The following is a 14,975-nucleotide window of genomic DNA, read 5'->3' as shown; positions in this document are numbered from 1 at the left end:
TCTCAAAAAATGTAACTACACGATGCATAGCGCAAGCTCTGTGATTGGTCGTCTTGGTAGTGCTGACGAGTCTGGGCGGGACCGAGAGCCACGCGAATGGCGCGACCCCGATGAAGCGATTGTTTACAAGTGTAGAGTCCTGTCAAGGAGCTCCAGGTGGAAAGTTTTGTTTTGTGTTTACCTCATAGTTAAAGTTGTTGCACGTCCGCCGGTTTCTTCCTCAAAATGAGCGAATTTGAGCCACTTGTACATTCAGGAAGTGTTCAGGAAAAGCAAAACACCAGCGAAGAAACTCGATACATGGGAATATTTACACCTCACTGCCAACTAGCGTTTCGGAAGTGTTAATGCAGACCAACAGAGACAGGGCGCAGAAGTATAAATGCACAGCTACAGGCGTTGCATGCGCCGTGGGTTTCGCCGGTCACTTGATGCAGAAGTATAAACCAGATCGTTTCTGTACTGTGTATTTACACCGTGGCCATATTCATCTATGTAAACACACCAAAACCAACATTAACATTATAGCAGACACTGTAAAAAGCTCATTCCCAGCCACTAGACTTTTCTGACAGGGTATTCCAGTCTCATTGAGTGTCAGAATGTTGTGGAACTGCTGTACAGGTGTTATAATTATGGATTATACAATAGATTGTGAAATTAAGCGATTTTTATTTTAGTGTTTTTTTTTAAAGCGTGATCTTAAAATATGAACATGGTAATGAATAGATTTAAACATGTGCTTGTTTGTCATAAAAATTTGTGATGATGACAAAAAATATACTAATTTGTGGATCTCCTTATTTCCGGATGCAGTCATGCTGCCATTGTTGCTGGTCTATTTCTGGTGTATACCCCTTCCCCTTAGCCCTATGCCTTCAAGCTAAAGAGAGTTGGGAAAGCCCTACTGCTTCACGGGAACGCACAAAACGAGGGCTAGGGGTAAGGGGAAGGGCTAAGGGGTAGAATTGGGATTGGGCCTAAATTCCTTCATGTTGTCTCCATACAAATCATTTGTGTGGAACTCTACAGTGAAAGAAAGTTCATCCAAAAATGAAAATTAGCTCATTATTTACTAGCATTCAAGTGTTTCCAGACCTTATTTGTTTCTGGTTACACTTTATGTTGATACATTAACTACTATACGTACATTTAAACTAATCATTTGGTACAATCAACTAATTATGCATTCATTTATTCATATTCCTTCGGATTAAGGCTGATTTATACTTCTGCGTCAAACACCGGCGTATGCTACGGCGCTGACGCATAGCCCTTCGCCGTGGCCGTCGCCGTCACTGACGTGCACCTCTCAAAAAATGTAACTACACGTCGCAACAACGCGTAGTGCAAGCTCTGTGATTGGTCGGCTTGGTAGCGCTGACGAGTCGGGGCGGGACAGAGAGCCGCGCGAATGCCGCGAACCCAATGTAGCAATTGTTTACAAGTGTGGAGTCCCGTGAAGGAGCTCCGGATGGAAAGTTTTGTTTTGTGTTTACCTCATAGTTAAAGTTGTTGCACGTCCGCTGGTTCCTGCCTCAAAATGAGCGAGTTTGAGCCACTTGTACATCCTGGAAGTGTTCAGGAAAAGCAAAAAAGCAGCGAAGAAACTCGACACAGAGGAACATAAACACCTCACTGCCCACTAGCGTTTCGGAAGTGTTAATGCAGACCAACAGAGACAGCGCGCAGAAGTATAAATGCACAGCCACGCGCGTTGCATGCGCCGTGGGTTACGCCGGTCACTTGACGCAGAAGTATAAATCAGGCTTAAGTCCCTTCTTTATCAGGGGTCCCTCAAGTGGTGTCAAACCTTTATGAGTTTCTTTCTGTACTTTGTTGAAAACAAAAGAAGTTACTTTGAAGAAATTTGAAAACCTGTAACCATGGACTTCCAAAGCAGGAAAAAGAAATGTCATGGAAGTCAATGGTTCCAAGTTTTTCAATATATTCAAAATATATTCTTTATTGTTAAACAATAAGTTTAGAAAAAGTAAAGGGGGAGTAAATGATGACAGAATTTTAAGTTTTGGATGAACTAGTCCTTGAAGTTGAATTATTTTACCTTTTAAAGGGGTTATGCATTACTTTTTTATTTTATTATATTTCCTTATTTGTTGCTTCTACATTTAATGAACTTGTTTTATTCCTAGGTAACTACCCGCGTCCTGCTAATTATGGCGGTGCACCGGGTGCCAACTACAGTGGCCCTGGTCCAGGCATGGGCAACAGTCTCGGCATGAATGCCAGCAGTCCAATGCATGGCCAGGGTCCAGGGCAACCCTGTGGCTCTATGACGACAGCTCGAGGTCCAGGACATGCGGCCGGTGGCAGGCCGTACCCAGCGGGCTCCAGCAGTGTTGCTCCAACCTCTCCCAACATGCCTCAGTCTGCTGGCCCTGGGATGGGTCCACCTCCACCCAACGTTGGCCGCAAACCCCACGAGAGTGGCCCTGCATCTGCCCAGCAGAACCTCGTCCCCTCGAGCCAGGCCAGGTAAATCAGAGCCTTAATTAATTTCGATTAAATGCATTTCTTCAGCTTGACTCCAGTTTTATTTTTTGTTTTGGGAAATAGGTTTTATTTACGGCTTTTCAAGACTTTAATAGTTGAGTTTTACCAGTTTTTGTTCCATTCAGCTGATCTCTGGGTCTTGGGCAGGCACTTTTATGGCAAGTTTCCACTGCGTGGTACGGTATGATACAGTATGGTTCATCAAGCTTTTATAGCCGTTTCCATTGTCAAAAGGTACCAAAAATCGAACTGTACTGTTCCACTGTTTGGGTACCCTCTGCAAAGGCTACCTAGCATGACAAAAGGGTACCAAAAGGTGGAGCTAGACGTGCAGCTAAACACTATTGATTTACAGAGAAGCGTTACTAGCCTGTGCATAAGCAGGAGAATGAAAACAAATACATTAAACCATAATACTATATACATGTAATAACAAAGCAACGGTTCGACCAAAGCTTAAACAGACTTTGTTGTTGCCTTGATGAACAGCCACAAAGCCAAGAAGAACAAAATCTGCCAGATACGTCTAGAAGTGTGAGCGGTTTCGCTTTCTCCAGAGAGCTCGCCACGTGTCTATATTTGTAATAACGAACTTCTTGAGCTGATGATAATAACGTGCTCCTGATTATTAAAGTGGTTCTGACATCTGATCCTTTCAGAAACGGACAAACGCTAGGCTATATGTTGCATGTTGTTTTTATGGGTGTTGCATTTATTTATTTATTTTATATAATTGCAGATGTTACAGTTGGCTATTCCGCACTGTCATTAGCTATGTTTCCATCCACCTATTTTTATGCGCATTTTGCATATGCGCATAAAAAAACGGTTGATGGAAACGCCATGATGCGAATAAATTTCGAAAATGCGCATAAAAACGTATGCCCATAACTGAGTAGGATAAACTTTTTATTCGATAAAAAAGATGCGCAACTACGATGGAAACACTTTTACCGCACAAACTCCATTATGCGCATTAAACAAAGTTATGTGATTTTGTTAAAAGAAATCATGTGATGATAAAAATGTGTATGAATGGACAAACCATCAGGCTAAGCACATTATAAAACATCTGCAATGTTGTTTCGTTCATTCTAAAACGCCTTACTGTTTAAGTATTAGTGTTATTATATTATTAATGACCTCCAGAATCAAGAGCGACTGTGCTCCGCATCTGACACCTTCAAACGCCACCATGTGTTTACTGCGTGTCAGGATTGCCTTCTGAGGCGCAAGTGATTTATTAGATGAAGAAAAGATTGACTGCTGCAAATTCCGTTTTTACTGTTGATATTTGGCGCCAATTAACCAGGAAGTGACGATTTTGTTCGCTTTGACTCGTTGGATGGAAACACTGCTTTATTCGCACGTCTTTTATGCGATAATCCAATTTTTAAATGGAAACATAGCTAATGATCTGCAGTTCTAATGAAGTTATGTTCATTTAAAGGTCAGTAATGATAATTTATACACAAGTATTTATGTGTATTAAGCCTCCATGTTGTGAGAAGTGCTCCTATGATATGTTAACGACTTGTATAGCCTAACATTTTAACATTGAGTTCCTTGAGCGAGAATGACGTCGACTGAAACTTTCTGTCGCACACCACGCCATTGGTACCCTTTTGGCAGTGGAAACGCAAGCCTGATAAAGGTGATCAGCACTGTGTAGCACTGTGTACCATACTAGTCAGTGGAAACGATTAGCTTAGGTTAGCATAGCATAAATCATTGAATTGGATTAGACAATTAGCATCTCGTTTTAGGTGTTCATAATATCATTGCATCTGCTGCAGCCAAGGTAGTCCATCTGAACAATACACAAGGATTAATCACACTTTATTAAAATTAGTGCCTATGAAATTAATTCACATTATTAACATGTTAACTTTGGCAGCCCTGGTCTAAATACTTCACATTTAATCATACCTCTATAATATCATTCATATTTTTCTTTAGATATTTTTATTACTGCTGTTTTTTTTTTAACGTTATTTGTTGACGTTTACTACTTCGTAACCTCTATTATTACTGTTTTATCACAGCATAAACATTTATGATTCAGATCGGTCCTTGTTTATAACTCGCACCCTCAATACATCATTCTGCTTATCTCTCACTGGTCGGCCTCCGCTTGACGGATTATTCAGTCACCAAATAATGCTGAAAGCAGCATTTGGGACGGGGCCAAAATGTGTAATTACTCGCTAAACTTTTGAGTTGTCATTTGTATTGAAAGTAAACCGACACCAAGGAGACTTTAATGCTCTTCCCCCTGCTTCAGGCCTCCTTTTGGCAGGTCCCCTGTTTACCCAGGCCTTTCTGGGCCTGGGGGGCGGCCGCCAGCTTCCTTCTCTCTCCCTCAGCCCCATCACCCTCACTACAGTTCTGGGCAAGGCCAAGGGCAGCCTCACGCTGAGCTGTATGGGTAGGTTTGAGCTCGGACCCCCGGCTGGACGGCTTTACTCTGCTTGAGTCTGCTCGCATCCGCTAGAAACCACACAAGCGCTCTGCACTAGCCTCTATTTTCTCCTTCATAAGGGCTCATATATAAGTGTGATTATATATACAGTGCATCCGGAAAGTATTGATTATAATTCTACACACAATACCCCATAATGACAGTGTAAAAAAAAGTTTTTAAAATTGTTGTAAATGTATTAAAAATAAAAAGCTGAAAAATCAGATGTACATCAGTATTCACAGCCTTTGCGGTGAAGCTCTAAATTGAGCTCAGGTACATTCTGTCTCCACTGATCATTCTTGAGATGTTTCAGCAGCTTAATTGAGTTCACCTGTGGTAAATTCAGTTGACTGGACATGATTTGAAAAGGCATACACCTGTCTATATAAGGTCCCAGGGTTGACAGTGCATGTCAAAGCACAAACCAAGCATGAAGACAAAGGAATTGTCTGTAGACCTCTGAGACAGGACCGTCCGGGGAAATTCCTGCTGCTCTGAAAGTTCCAATGAGCACAGCGACCTCCATCATCTATAAGTGGAAGATGTTTGGAACCACCAGGACTCTTCCTATAGCTGGCCGGCCATCTAAGCTGAGTGATCGGAGGAGAAAGGCCTTAGTCAGGGAGGTGATCAATAACCCGATGGTCACTCTGTCTGAGCTCCAGCGTTCTTCTGTGGAGAGAGGAGAACCTTACAGAAGGACAACCATCTGTGCAGCAGTCCACCAATCAGGCCTGTATGGTAGAGTGGCCAGACAGAAGCCACTCAACGCCTGGAATTTGCCAAAAGGCATCTAAAGGACTCTCAGACCATAAGAAACAAAACTCTCTGGTCTGATGAGACTAATATTGAACTCTTGAATGCCAGGCGTTACGTTTGGAGAAAAGCAGGTATCGCTCATCACCAGGCTAATACCATTCCTACAGTGAAGCATGGTGGTGGCAGCATTATGCTGTGGGGATGTTTTTCAGCAGCAGGAACTGGAAGACTAATCAGGATAGAGGGAAAGATGAATGCAGCAAGGTACAGAGACATCCTGCATGAAAACCTGCTTTAGAGTGCTCTTGACCTCAGATTGGGACGACGGTTCATCTTCCAGCAGGACAATGGACCAAAGCACACCGCCAAAATACCAATGGAGTGGCTTCACAACAACTCAGTGAATGTCCTTAAGTGGCCCAACCAGAGCCCAGACCTAAATCCTATTGAACATCTCTGGAGAGATCTGAAAATGGCTGTACACCGTCGCTTTCCATCCAACCTGATAGAGCTTGAGAGGTACTGCGAAGAGGAATGGGCACAAATTCCCAAAGACAGGTGTGCCAAGCTTGTGGCATCATATTCAAAAAGACTTGAGGCTGTAATCGCTGCCAAAGGTGCATCAACAAAGTAGTGAGCAACGGCTGTGAATACTGATGTACATCTGATTTTTCAGCTTTTTTACTTGTAATAAATGTGCAACAATTTCAAAAACTCTTTTCTCACACTGTCATTATGGGGTATTGTATGTAGAATGTTAAAAAAATGAATTTAACCTATATTTTTATAAGGCTGTAGCATAAAAAATGTGGAAAAAGTGAAGCACCATCAATACTTTCCGGATGCACTGTACAGTACAACAAAAAATAGATATCATGACAGGCCTATTTGTGCGTACTCATGGCTAGTGAATGAGACCCAATATTTTTTACTTATCTAAAGAAATGCTTCTTGATTTAAGCATTTTTGATGATTTTTGGACTAAATACAAGACAATAACTAAAAGTAAGAAAAGTGTAGATTTAGTGGATTGACCCAAATATGAAGTAGTTCACCCCAAAACAAGGAAATGTACAGTCCTATTTAATCTTTGAGTCTTTCCAAATCTGTGTGCTCTTACTTTTATCTGTGGAACTTGAAAGGTGAATCTCGGCAACTGCTTTGTTGGCAACAACATTTTAATAATTAATAATTGGTGATGTTCGTAGTGGAAGCTGCGATTTGATAGTTGAAAACATGTAAAAGCCATGACATCTAACCTTAGTAGACATGTAGATTCTACTACTGTCTCATTTATGAGAAGACAGACTACAAACAATGCAGGAATCTGTTTCTTTCCCCATGTGTATTAATCCTTTAACTCTCTCTCTCTGCGGATTCTGCATGTGTTGCTTGGCAGCTGAAAGAAAGAAGAAATGAAAATAAGTGTACTAACAACTTACCATTGAACCCTTTACATTTTGTTTGTGTTTTTGTTCTTATGTGTTTTTTTCGTCCATAGGCCAGCCGGGTATCAAGGTGGCTCCCACATGCTTGGAATGGGTCCCGGAGGGCCTTACAGCCTTCCACCGAGCAATAGCTCTGCCAGGATGACCCCTCAAGGTCCCTCCTACAACACAATGCCCACAGGTAGGATTTAAAATACAATATTTAAAAGGGTCCTATTATACCTTTTTTATATGTAATTTATTTTTTGTGTAATGTTGCTTTTAAAGCATACATAAAAAACAAAAAAACAGTGTATAGTCGATGTAGTTTCTCGAACTCTGTCGGAAATCTGTAGTCTGAACCACATTAGTTAAAATGCAAAGCTTGTGGAGTAACAACTTCTTTAGATAAAGTAATTAAATCTTTATATACTAAAGTACTAAATCTTGATATGATTGTTTTATATATATATATATATATATATATATATATATATATATATATATATATATATATATATATATATATTTTTTTTTTTTATATTTTTTTTTTATTATTTTTAATTCAATCTTAGTTTATAACTGCATCTGCAAATGCTGTGTTCTTGACTTATAACCACTTTTATAATGTGCTTAATAATTGTACTTTCATAATTTGTGACTGGTTGATTTTTCATTACTGCATTATTTTTACAAACCATTTGTATTTACGAGTAGTTGGAGGTTTTTAAGAGCATTCAGAATGAGTTAGTAAATGATTAATGAACTATTGAAATTGATGTTTATATATCTTATTATTCAGGCACATACTAATGGACACTATGTATGTTAATAAATGCTTTACTTCTTGCAGTTTTGTGACCTATAATCTGATAATGGCAAATGTCTGATTTTACCAGTGAATAAAATTGTCTAATATGACAGATTGCATGCCTATATCTCAAACATAATAATTCAACATCAGAGTTATTATGAGTAGAATAGAATTATTTATAGAAGTCAGTAGACCCACACATAATATTATTATCGATGTTGTGCCATATGTTTGTCTTTACCTTTATTTTACATCTACAGAATCGTGAGAAAATCGTGATCTTTATTTTAAGCAAAAAAATCGCTATTCTCATTTTAGCCAGAATCGTGCAGCTCTAACGTACGCCAGATTTCACGCTCATGTTTGGATTTACTAACGATGAAATGAACGTGAGAATGTGCGTTGGTCCACGCCAACTTCATGGAGAATCAGAACAGAATCGCCAAACTATGTTTGTAATGATGAAATTTGCAATCTTAGTTGGCTAATATTGGTAATGCACCCCTGATTGAGTAAAATACCATAAAGTAATGACATTATAACGGTATTATTTAAATCTAAAATTTAATTCAGAAAGTGTGAGATTATAGATTTGGCAGCATTTATTGAGGAAAAAAAGTGCTTAATGCGGTTCAGCTTGAGATCAGTTACAGTATACAGTGTCTTTGTTTGGAGGCTGTTGATGAGATGTTGTGCACATCTCTGGATGGTGCAGGACTAAGGGTCTGAATCTCCTGTAGGGCCCATGACAGGCTCAGGGGACACCATGATGCCCACCGATCCCAAACAGAGAGCTGAGCACAAGGAGGAGGGCAGCACACCCGCCACAGAGCCCCCTAAGCCAAAGGTGTGTATCTTTTCTCTCTCTAACCCATTGAGCATGTCTAGAAGCCCACAGAAATGCCTGACAACAGGAACACTATGGTTAAACCCTCTCAACAGTCTATGCAGGAGCTCTTTTTACTTTCACTTGGCTAATATAAGCTCAGACGCTTGCTCTGACACTTTGTACTAACACATTGGTTTTATCTCCAGCTTTACATCATTTATTTTAAAATCTTCTGTTTTATTGCGAAGTATTGACACTTTCATTGTTGACAGACACATTTCATTTGTGTTGCAGTTTGTAAAGACATGTTGCGAGAAGAATAAAAAAAATAAAACACCTTAATTATGGAGTTTAATAACTGGTTATAGCTTAATAACTATAATGATAGCCATTACTAAAATACACCAAATCTAGCAGCAAAATTAGCTTCCAGCACAGGCATGTTTGACCTCAAACGGCAGGTTATAACTCTGAAACTGTCTCTTTATTTCATTATATTAAATAATATTTGATAAATACATCAAAAATAGATGTTACTTCTTTGGGTTATTTTAACTGGAATCCTTTTATCAGGTTTATAAATCTACATCACTCCATCAAAGTACATAAAACATCAGACTAAGTCATTATCTTTCACCAAGACATTGTCAAAATAATTTAGAGCTGGATCGCAAAACAAACATGCACTATGAGAGATGTAGTATATGGTTAATATACGATTGTAACGCCGGGGAGTGACACCAACAACAGAAGGTAGGATCCAATATGCAGGTTTAATCTTTGTCAGGCAAGCAATGGTCAATACAGGTATGAACAGGTATGTGCGGGCAAATCCAGAGTCGAAGTCAATAAACAGGCAATGGGTTGAAAGGCAGGCGGCTAAAACGGATAACTAGGATAAACAGGGCTAAGAACAAAACACGGGAAGACAAGACCAGGATAACGCGTTGTAATGTCACTAAACAGTAAACAAGACTCGGCAAACTGATGGGGTGAATGTGTGGCTTAAATAGTGTGTGTTAATCAGTCTCTGAAAGTCCTCAGGTGTGCAAATGTAATCAAGCTAGATGAGTGAGCAGGTGTGTGGGTGAAAAGCATGTATGAACTTGAAGTCCATTAACTGGCAGATTTGTAGTTTCATGACTGAGGGTTTACCAGCGACATCTGGTCACTGGTAAACATGACAGAGCCCCCCCTCTAAGGAGTGGCTTCCAGACACTCCTAATACTGTTCAGGCGGGAGGTGGAGCGGAGGCGGAACTGGGGGAGGGATGGAGGGCCAGGACCATGCAGCGGGGGCGTACCTGGAGCGTGGAGCTGCGGAGGGCCTGGAGCGTGGAGCTGCGGAGGGCCTGGAGCGTGGAGCTGCGAAGGGCCTGGAGCGTGGAGCTGCGGAGGGCCTGGAGCGTGGAGCTGCGGAGGGCCTGGAGCGTGGAGCTGCGGAGGGCCTGGAGCGTGGAGCTGCGGAGGGCCTGGAGCGTGGAGCTGCGGAGGGCCTGGAGCGTGGAGCTGCGGAGGGCCTGGAGCGTGGAGCTGCGGAGGGCCTGGAGCGTGGAGCTGCGGAGGGCCTGGAGCGTGGAGCTGCGGAGGGCCTGGAGCGTGGAGCTGCGGAGGGCCTGGAGCGTGGAGCTGCGGAGGGCCTGGAGCGTGGAGCAGCGGAGGGCCTGGAGCGTGGAGCAGCGGAGGGCCTGGAGCGTGGAGCAGCGGAGGGCCTGGAGCGTGGAGCTGCAGTGGCCCTGGATCATGAGGCTGTGGCCATTGAGGAAGCTTAGGAGGCGACCATTCAGGGAGCTCAGGTGGCGGCGGCCATTCAGGAAGCTCAGGTGGCGGCGGCCATTCAGGAAGCTCAGGTGGCGGCGGCCATTCAGGAAGCTCAGGTGGCGGCGGCCATTCAGGAAGCTCAGGTGGCGGCGGCCATTCAGGAAGCTCAGGAGGCGGCGGCCATTCAGGAAGCTCAGGAGGCGGCGGCCATTCAGCAAGCTCAGGAGGCGGCGGCCATTCAGGAAGCTCAGGAGGCGGCGGCCATTCAGGAAGCTCAGGAGGCGGCGGCCATTCAGGAAGCTCAGGAGGCGGCGGCCATTCAGGAAGCTCAGGAGGCGGCGGCCATTCAGGAAGCTCAGGAGGCGGCGGCCATTCAGGAAGCTCAGGAGGCGGCGGCCATTCAGGAGGTTCAGGTGGCAGCGGCTCTGGAGGGTCTGGCTGCTCTGGAGGGTCTGGCTGCTCTGGAGGGTCTGGCTGCAGCTCTGGAGGTGGCGGTGGCAGCTCTGGAGGTGGCGGTGGCAGCTCTGGAGGTGGCGGTGGCAGCTCTGGAGGTGGCGGTGGCAGCTCTGGAGGTGGCGGTCGCAGCTCTGGAGGTGGCGGTGGCAGCTCTGGAGGTGGCGGTGGCAGCTCTGGCAGTAACAGCTCTGGTGGTGGCATCAGCTCTTGTAACTCAAGTGGTGGTGGCCATTCTGGTGGCTCAGGTGATGGTATTTCAGGAACTAGAACAGGAACTATGGCAGGAACAGACAAGGAACAGGAAACCATCTTCTGAGCTTGTGCTAGATTAACTCTTACCACATTCTGAGTTGGAGGGCTGGTTGTGACCACTTTGTGAGCTGGAGGACTGGAGTCGGCCATCTTGTGAGCTGGAGGACTGGAGTCGGCCATCTTGTGAGCTGGAGGACTGGAGTCGGCCATCTTGTGAGCTGGAGGACTGGAGTCGGCCATCTTGTGAGCTGGAGGACTGGAGTCGGCCATCTTGTGAGCTGGAGGACTGGAGTCGGCCATCTTGTGAGCTGGAGGACTGGAGTCGGCCATCTTGTGAGCTGGAGGACTGGAGTCGGCCATCTTGTGAGCTGGAGGACTGGAGTCGGCCATCTTGTGAGCTGGAGGACTGGAGTCGGCCATCTTGTGAGCTGGCTGAGGTCTAGGCTGGTGAACAGGGGACAGGAGTACTGGAGATGCAAGCATAATATTGTTGGTAGAGGGGATTGCAAGCCCCGCAGCTGGCGGGTCTTGCTGTCTATTGCCCCCCCCCAAAAAACATTTAGGGGTTTCCTCCACCTTGCCAACAGTGAAGGAGGACCCACTCATCTGTAATGCCAGATCAATGTAATTTTCTAATGTCCCCTGGGGTTCGTGCAAAGGCATGATGGAATAAAGGGGCTCAGAAAGTCCTCCACGAAAGAATATCATCAAACATAACTCACTCATGGATGTTATGTGTGCCAGTTCGATGAATTCCTCCACGTACTCCTCAATGGACCGTGCTTCCTGACGCAGACGCATGATTGCAATACCCGCTGGATCCATGTTGTGTGGCCGAGTCTTCTGTAACGCCGGGGAGTGACACCAACAACAGAAGGTAGGATCCAATATGCAGGTTTAATCTTTGTCAGGCAAGCAATGGTCAATACAGGTATGAACAGGTATGTGCGGGCAAATCCAGAGTCGAAGTCAATAAACAGGCAATGGGTTGAAAGGCAGGCGGCTAAAACGGATAACTAGGATAAACAGGGCTAAGAACAAAACACGGGAAGACAAGACCAGGATAACGCGTTGTAATGTCACTAAACAGTAAACAAGACTCGGCAAACTGATGGGGTGAATGTGTGGCTTAAATAGTGTGTGTTAATCAGTCTCTGAAAGTCCTCAGGTGTGCAAATGTAATCAAGCTAGATGAGTGAGCAGGTGTGTGGGTGAAAAGCATGTATGAACTTGAAGTCCATTAACTGGCAGATTTGTAGTTTCATGACTGAGGGTTTACCAGCGACATCTGGTCACTGGTAAACATGACAACGATATAAAGCATTATGGACTTTTATTATAACACCAAATGCGCTCTAGATTATTCGCAGGATGTCTTTCGAACCACGTGAAATTTTAACTTCTTTTAAAGAGATTTGCTGCTTTTAAAGAGATTTGTTCGCTTTACTTAAAATGGAGAATAAACACATTGCCTTCGAATTATTATGTAAAATAATTATGTGTATAGTTACAAAAATTAAGTTAGGTCAACTTAACTGTTTCAAGTTACAACGGATTTACTCACTGTGGAGAGGTAAGCATAATCAAACACCCAATGAAGGGGGAGAGCATGCTCAGAGCCCGGCGGCTAATCAGCTGGCCGATCATAAAAATAAATAACACCTGTTTATTCTAGTGATTGGGCCGGAGAGACACCCAGGACTCGAGAGATGAAGGAATCAAATCTTTTTCCGGCTCTAGATGCATATGATTGGCTTCTGTCTTTCACATGATGAACGAATGACTCAAACCAAGGACTCGAGAGATGAAGGAATCAAATCTTTTTCCGGCTCTAGATGCATATGATTGGCTTCTGTATTTCACGTGATGAACGAATGACTCAAACCAAGGACTCGAGAGATGGAGTCAAATCTTTTTCCGGCTCTGACTGCATATGATTAGCTTCTGTCTTTCACGTGATGAACGACTGACTCAAACCAAGGACTCGAGAGATGAAGGAATCAGATCTTTTTCCCGCTCTAGATGCATATTATTGGCTTCTGGCTTTCACATGATGAACGAATGACTCAAACCAAGGACTCGAGAGATGAAGGAATCAAATCTTTTTCGGGCTCTGACTGCATATGATTGGCTTCTGTCTTTCACGTGATGAACGAATGACTCAAACCCGATAGAAGAATCGAAAAATGAACTACTCTTCTCCTCCACCTGGAAAAATGTGCACATGTGCGAATGAATGAAACACTACCTGAGAGAACTCTTTAGATTTGGATAAAAGGATTGAATCGTTTAAGAACGACCCATCACTAGTGTGAATCCCTTGCTTTCATCGGCCACATACAATGATATGAAGGGCTGGATTTACCCAGCGGGCCTTGATTTTGACAAGTGCACAAGAGTATTGAAATTAAATCAGATTTCCTTTATGAAGAATCCGAATCAGGTCGGAGCCAATATTTTCATCCTACTGCAGGCAGTTTTTCCTTCGTTCGTCATTTCCTCATCCTAAATTGAATGCTGAAGATATGTTGTTCTGGAAGAGTGTTCCAATTCCATGTGTTATTCAATAAGCAAAGATTCTCTCGTGTGCCCTAATGAGCACTCATGTTCAAGCTCTAGAAGACCTCATTTCTCCATTTCCTCAGTCATTGCCTGTACTTTCATCAGAGCTTCATTCATTGTGTCATTAAGTTTTCGTTTGATTCGTAAGTTTTCAAGCTTTCGTTTGATTGGCTGAGATATCGTGCACTAGCGGAACGTTCTCTCTGAACACCATTCTTTTAGTTTCATCTGTAATTCGACGTGCGGTTTTGTCCCTTTGCTGATTAGAGGGAAGTAGATCTGTCGCTTTAAATACATCTCAAAGAATCCCCCTGTTTTCTTGCTGGTTCACTATAACCTTATTTGTTTCGTTACCTCATGGCATCAGTCCAAAGAGGAGTACGACTTTTTAATTTAACGCCTAGAAAACATCACAACAAACCGAAGTGCCTTCAAGCATTGACCTTTGCGTTTATGTCCAGCCGGCTGCAGGACAACCAGTGTGTTGCTCTCCCTGTTTCTGCTGAAATTCCTGTATATGTGCGTGTGTAACAAGTACAGGTCTTGACATATAGCACAGAGCTACTTGAAAAGCTGGAATTGATCTTTCTATAGTACAGCTCAGAGTGCTGCTACCTCCAGCCAGAGCTCAAAGAGTGTGGCAGGAACAATTTGCACTGTTATACACTACCATGGCCAGCTTTTTGCCAAACTTTCTGAACACTTCTCATCTAAAGAACAAGTCTACTTCGATTGGAGGTTTTTAGGACTCTGCAGGAGCATGTTTTTTTACCTATTGAGGATCAAGCTATTCTTTTCCATTGACAGGGTGCCAGTACTTGTGCACATTTCTACTATCAACGGAAATACGAATAAAAAAAATAGTTGCTGGACTGGATTGGCATCCTAAACGTGCTGATCTTGAAGAGTGAGCAGTTTTAAATACCTGGAGGTCCACATCAGTGAGGACCTCACCTGGACACTGAACTCACCCAGCTGGTCAAGAAAGCACAACAGCGGCTGTACTTCTTAAGGAAGCTAAGGAAACTCGGTCTGTCATCTAAGATCCTCAGCAACTTTTACAGCTGTGTGGTTGAGAGCATCCTGACCAACTGCATTACTGTATAGTACTGAAAAGGACTGCAAACGTCTGCAGAGA

General features: G+C 43.4%; 1 protein-coding gene across 25 annotated transcripts in view; it reads left to right on the top strand.

Moving 5' to 3' along the window:
• Positions 1-14,975, top strand: part of arid1b (AT-rich interactive domain 1B) — a 160,650-nt gene that overhangs the window by 113,511 nt on the left and 32,164 nt on the right. For 15 of the 25 annotated variants that reach the window (NM_001346215.1, NM_001346214.1, XM_073933095.1 and 12 more), the window contains 3 exon segments: positions 2,154-2,496; positions 7,239-7,366; positions 8,719-8,825. In NM_001346215.1, coding sequence (NP_001333144.1) covers positions 2,154-2,496; positions 7,239-7,366; positions 8,719-8,825 — 578 coding nt within the window. 25 annotated transcript variants of the gene reach the window in all.

Source organism: Danio rerio, chromosome 20 (genome assembly GCF_049306965.1).
Source record: "Danio rerio strain Tuebingen ecotype United States chromosome 20, GRCz12tu, whole genome shotgun sequence".
Lineage (NCBI taxonomy): Eukaryota > Metazoa > Chordata > Actinopteri > Cypriniformes > Danionidae > Danio > Danio rerio.
The sequence above is the reverse complement of the archived record's forward strand: the minus strand, read 5'-3'. Positions and strand labels throughout refer to the sequence as shown.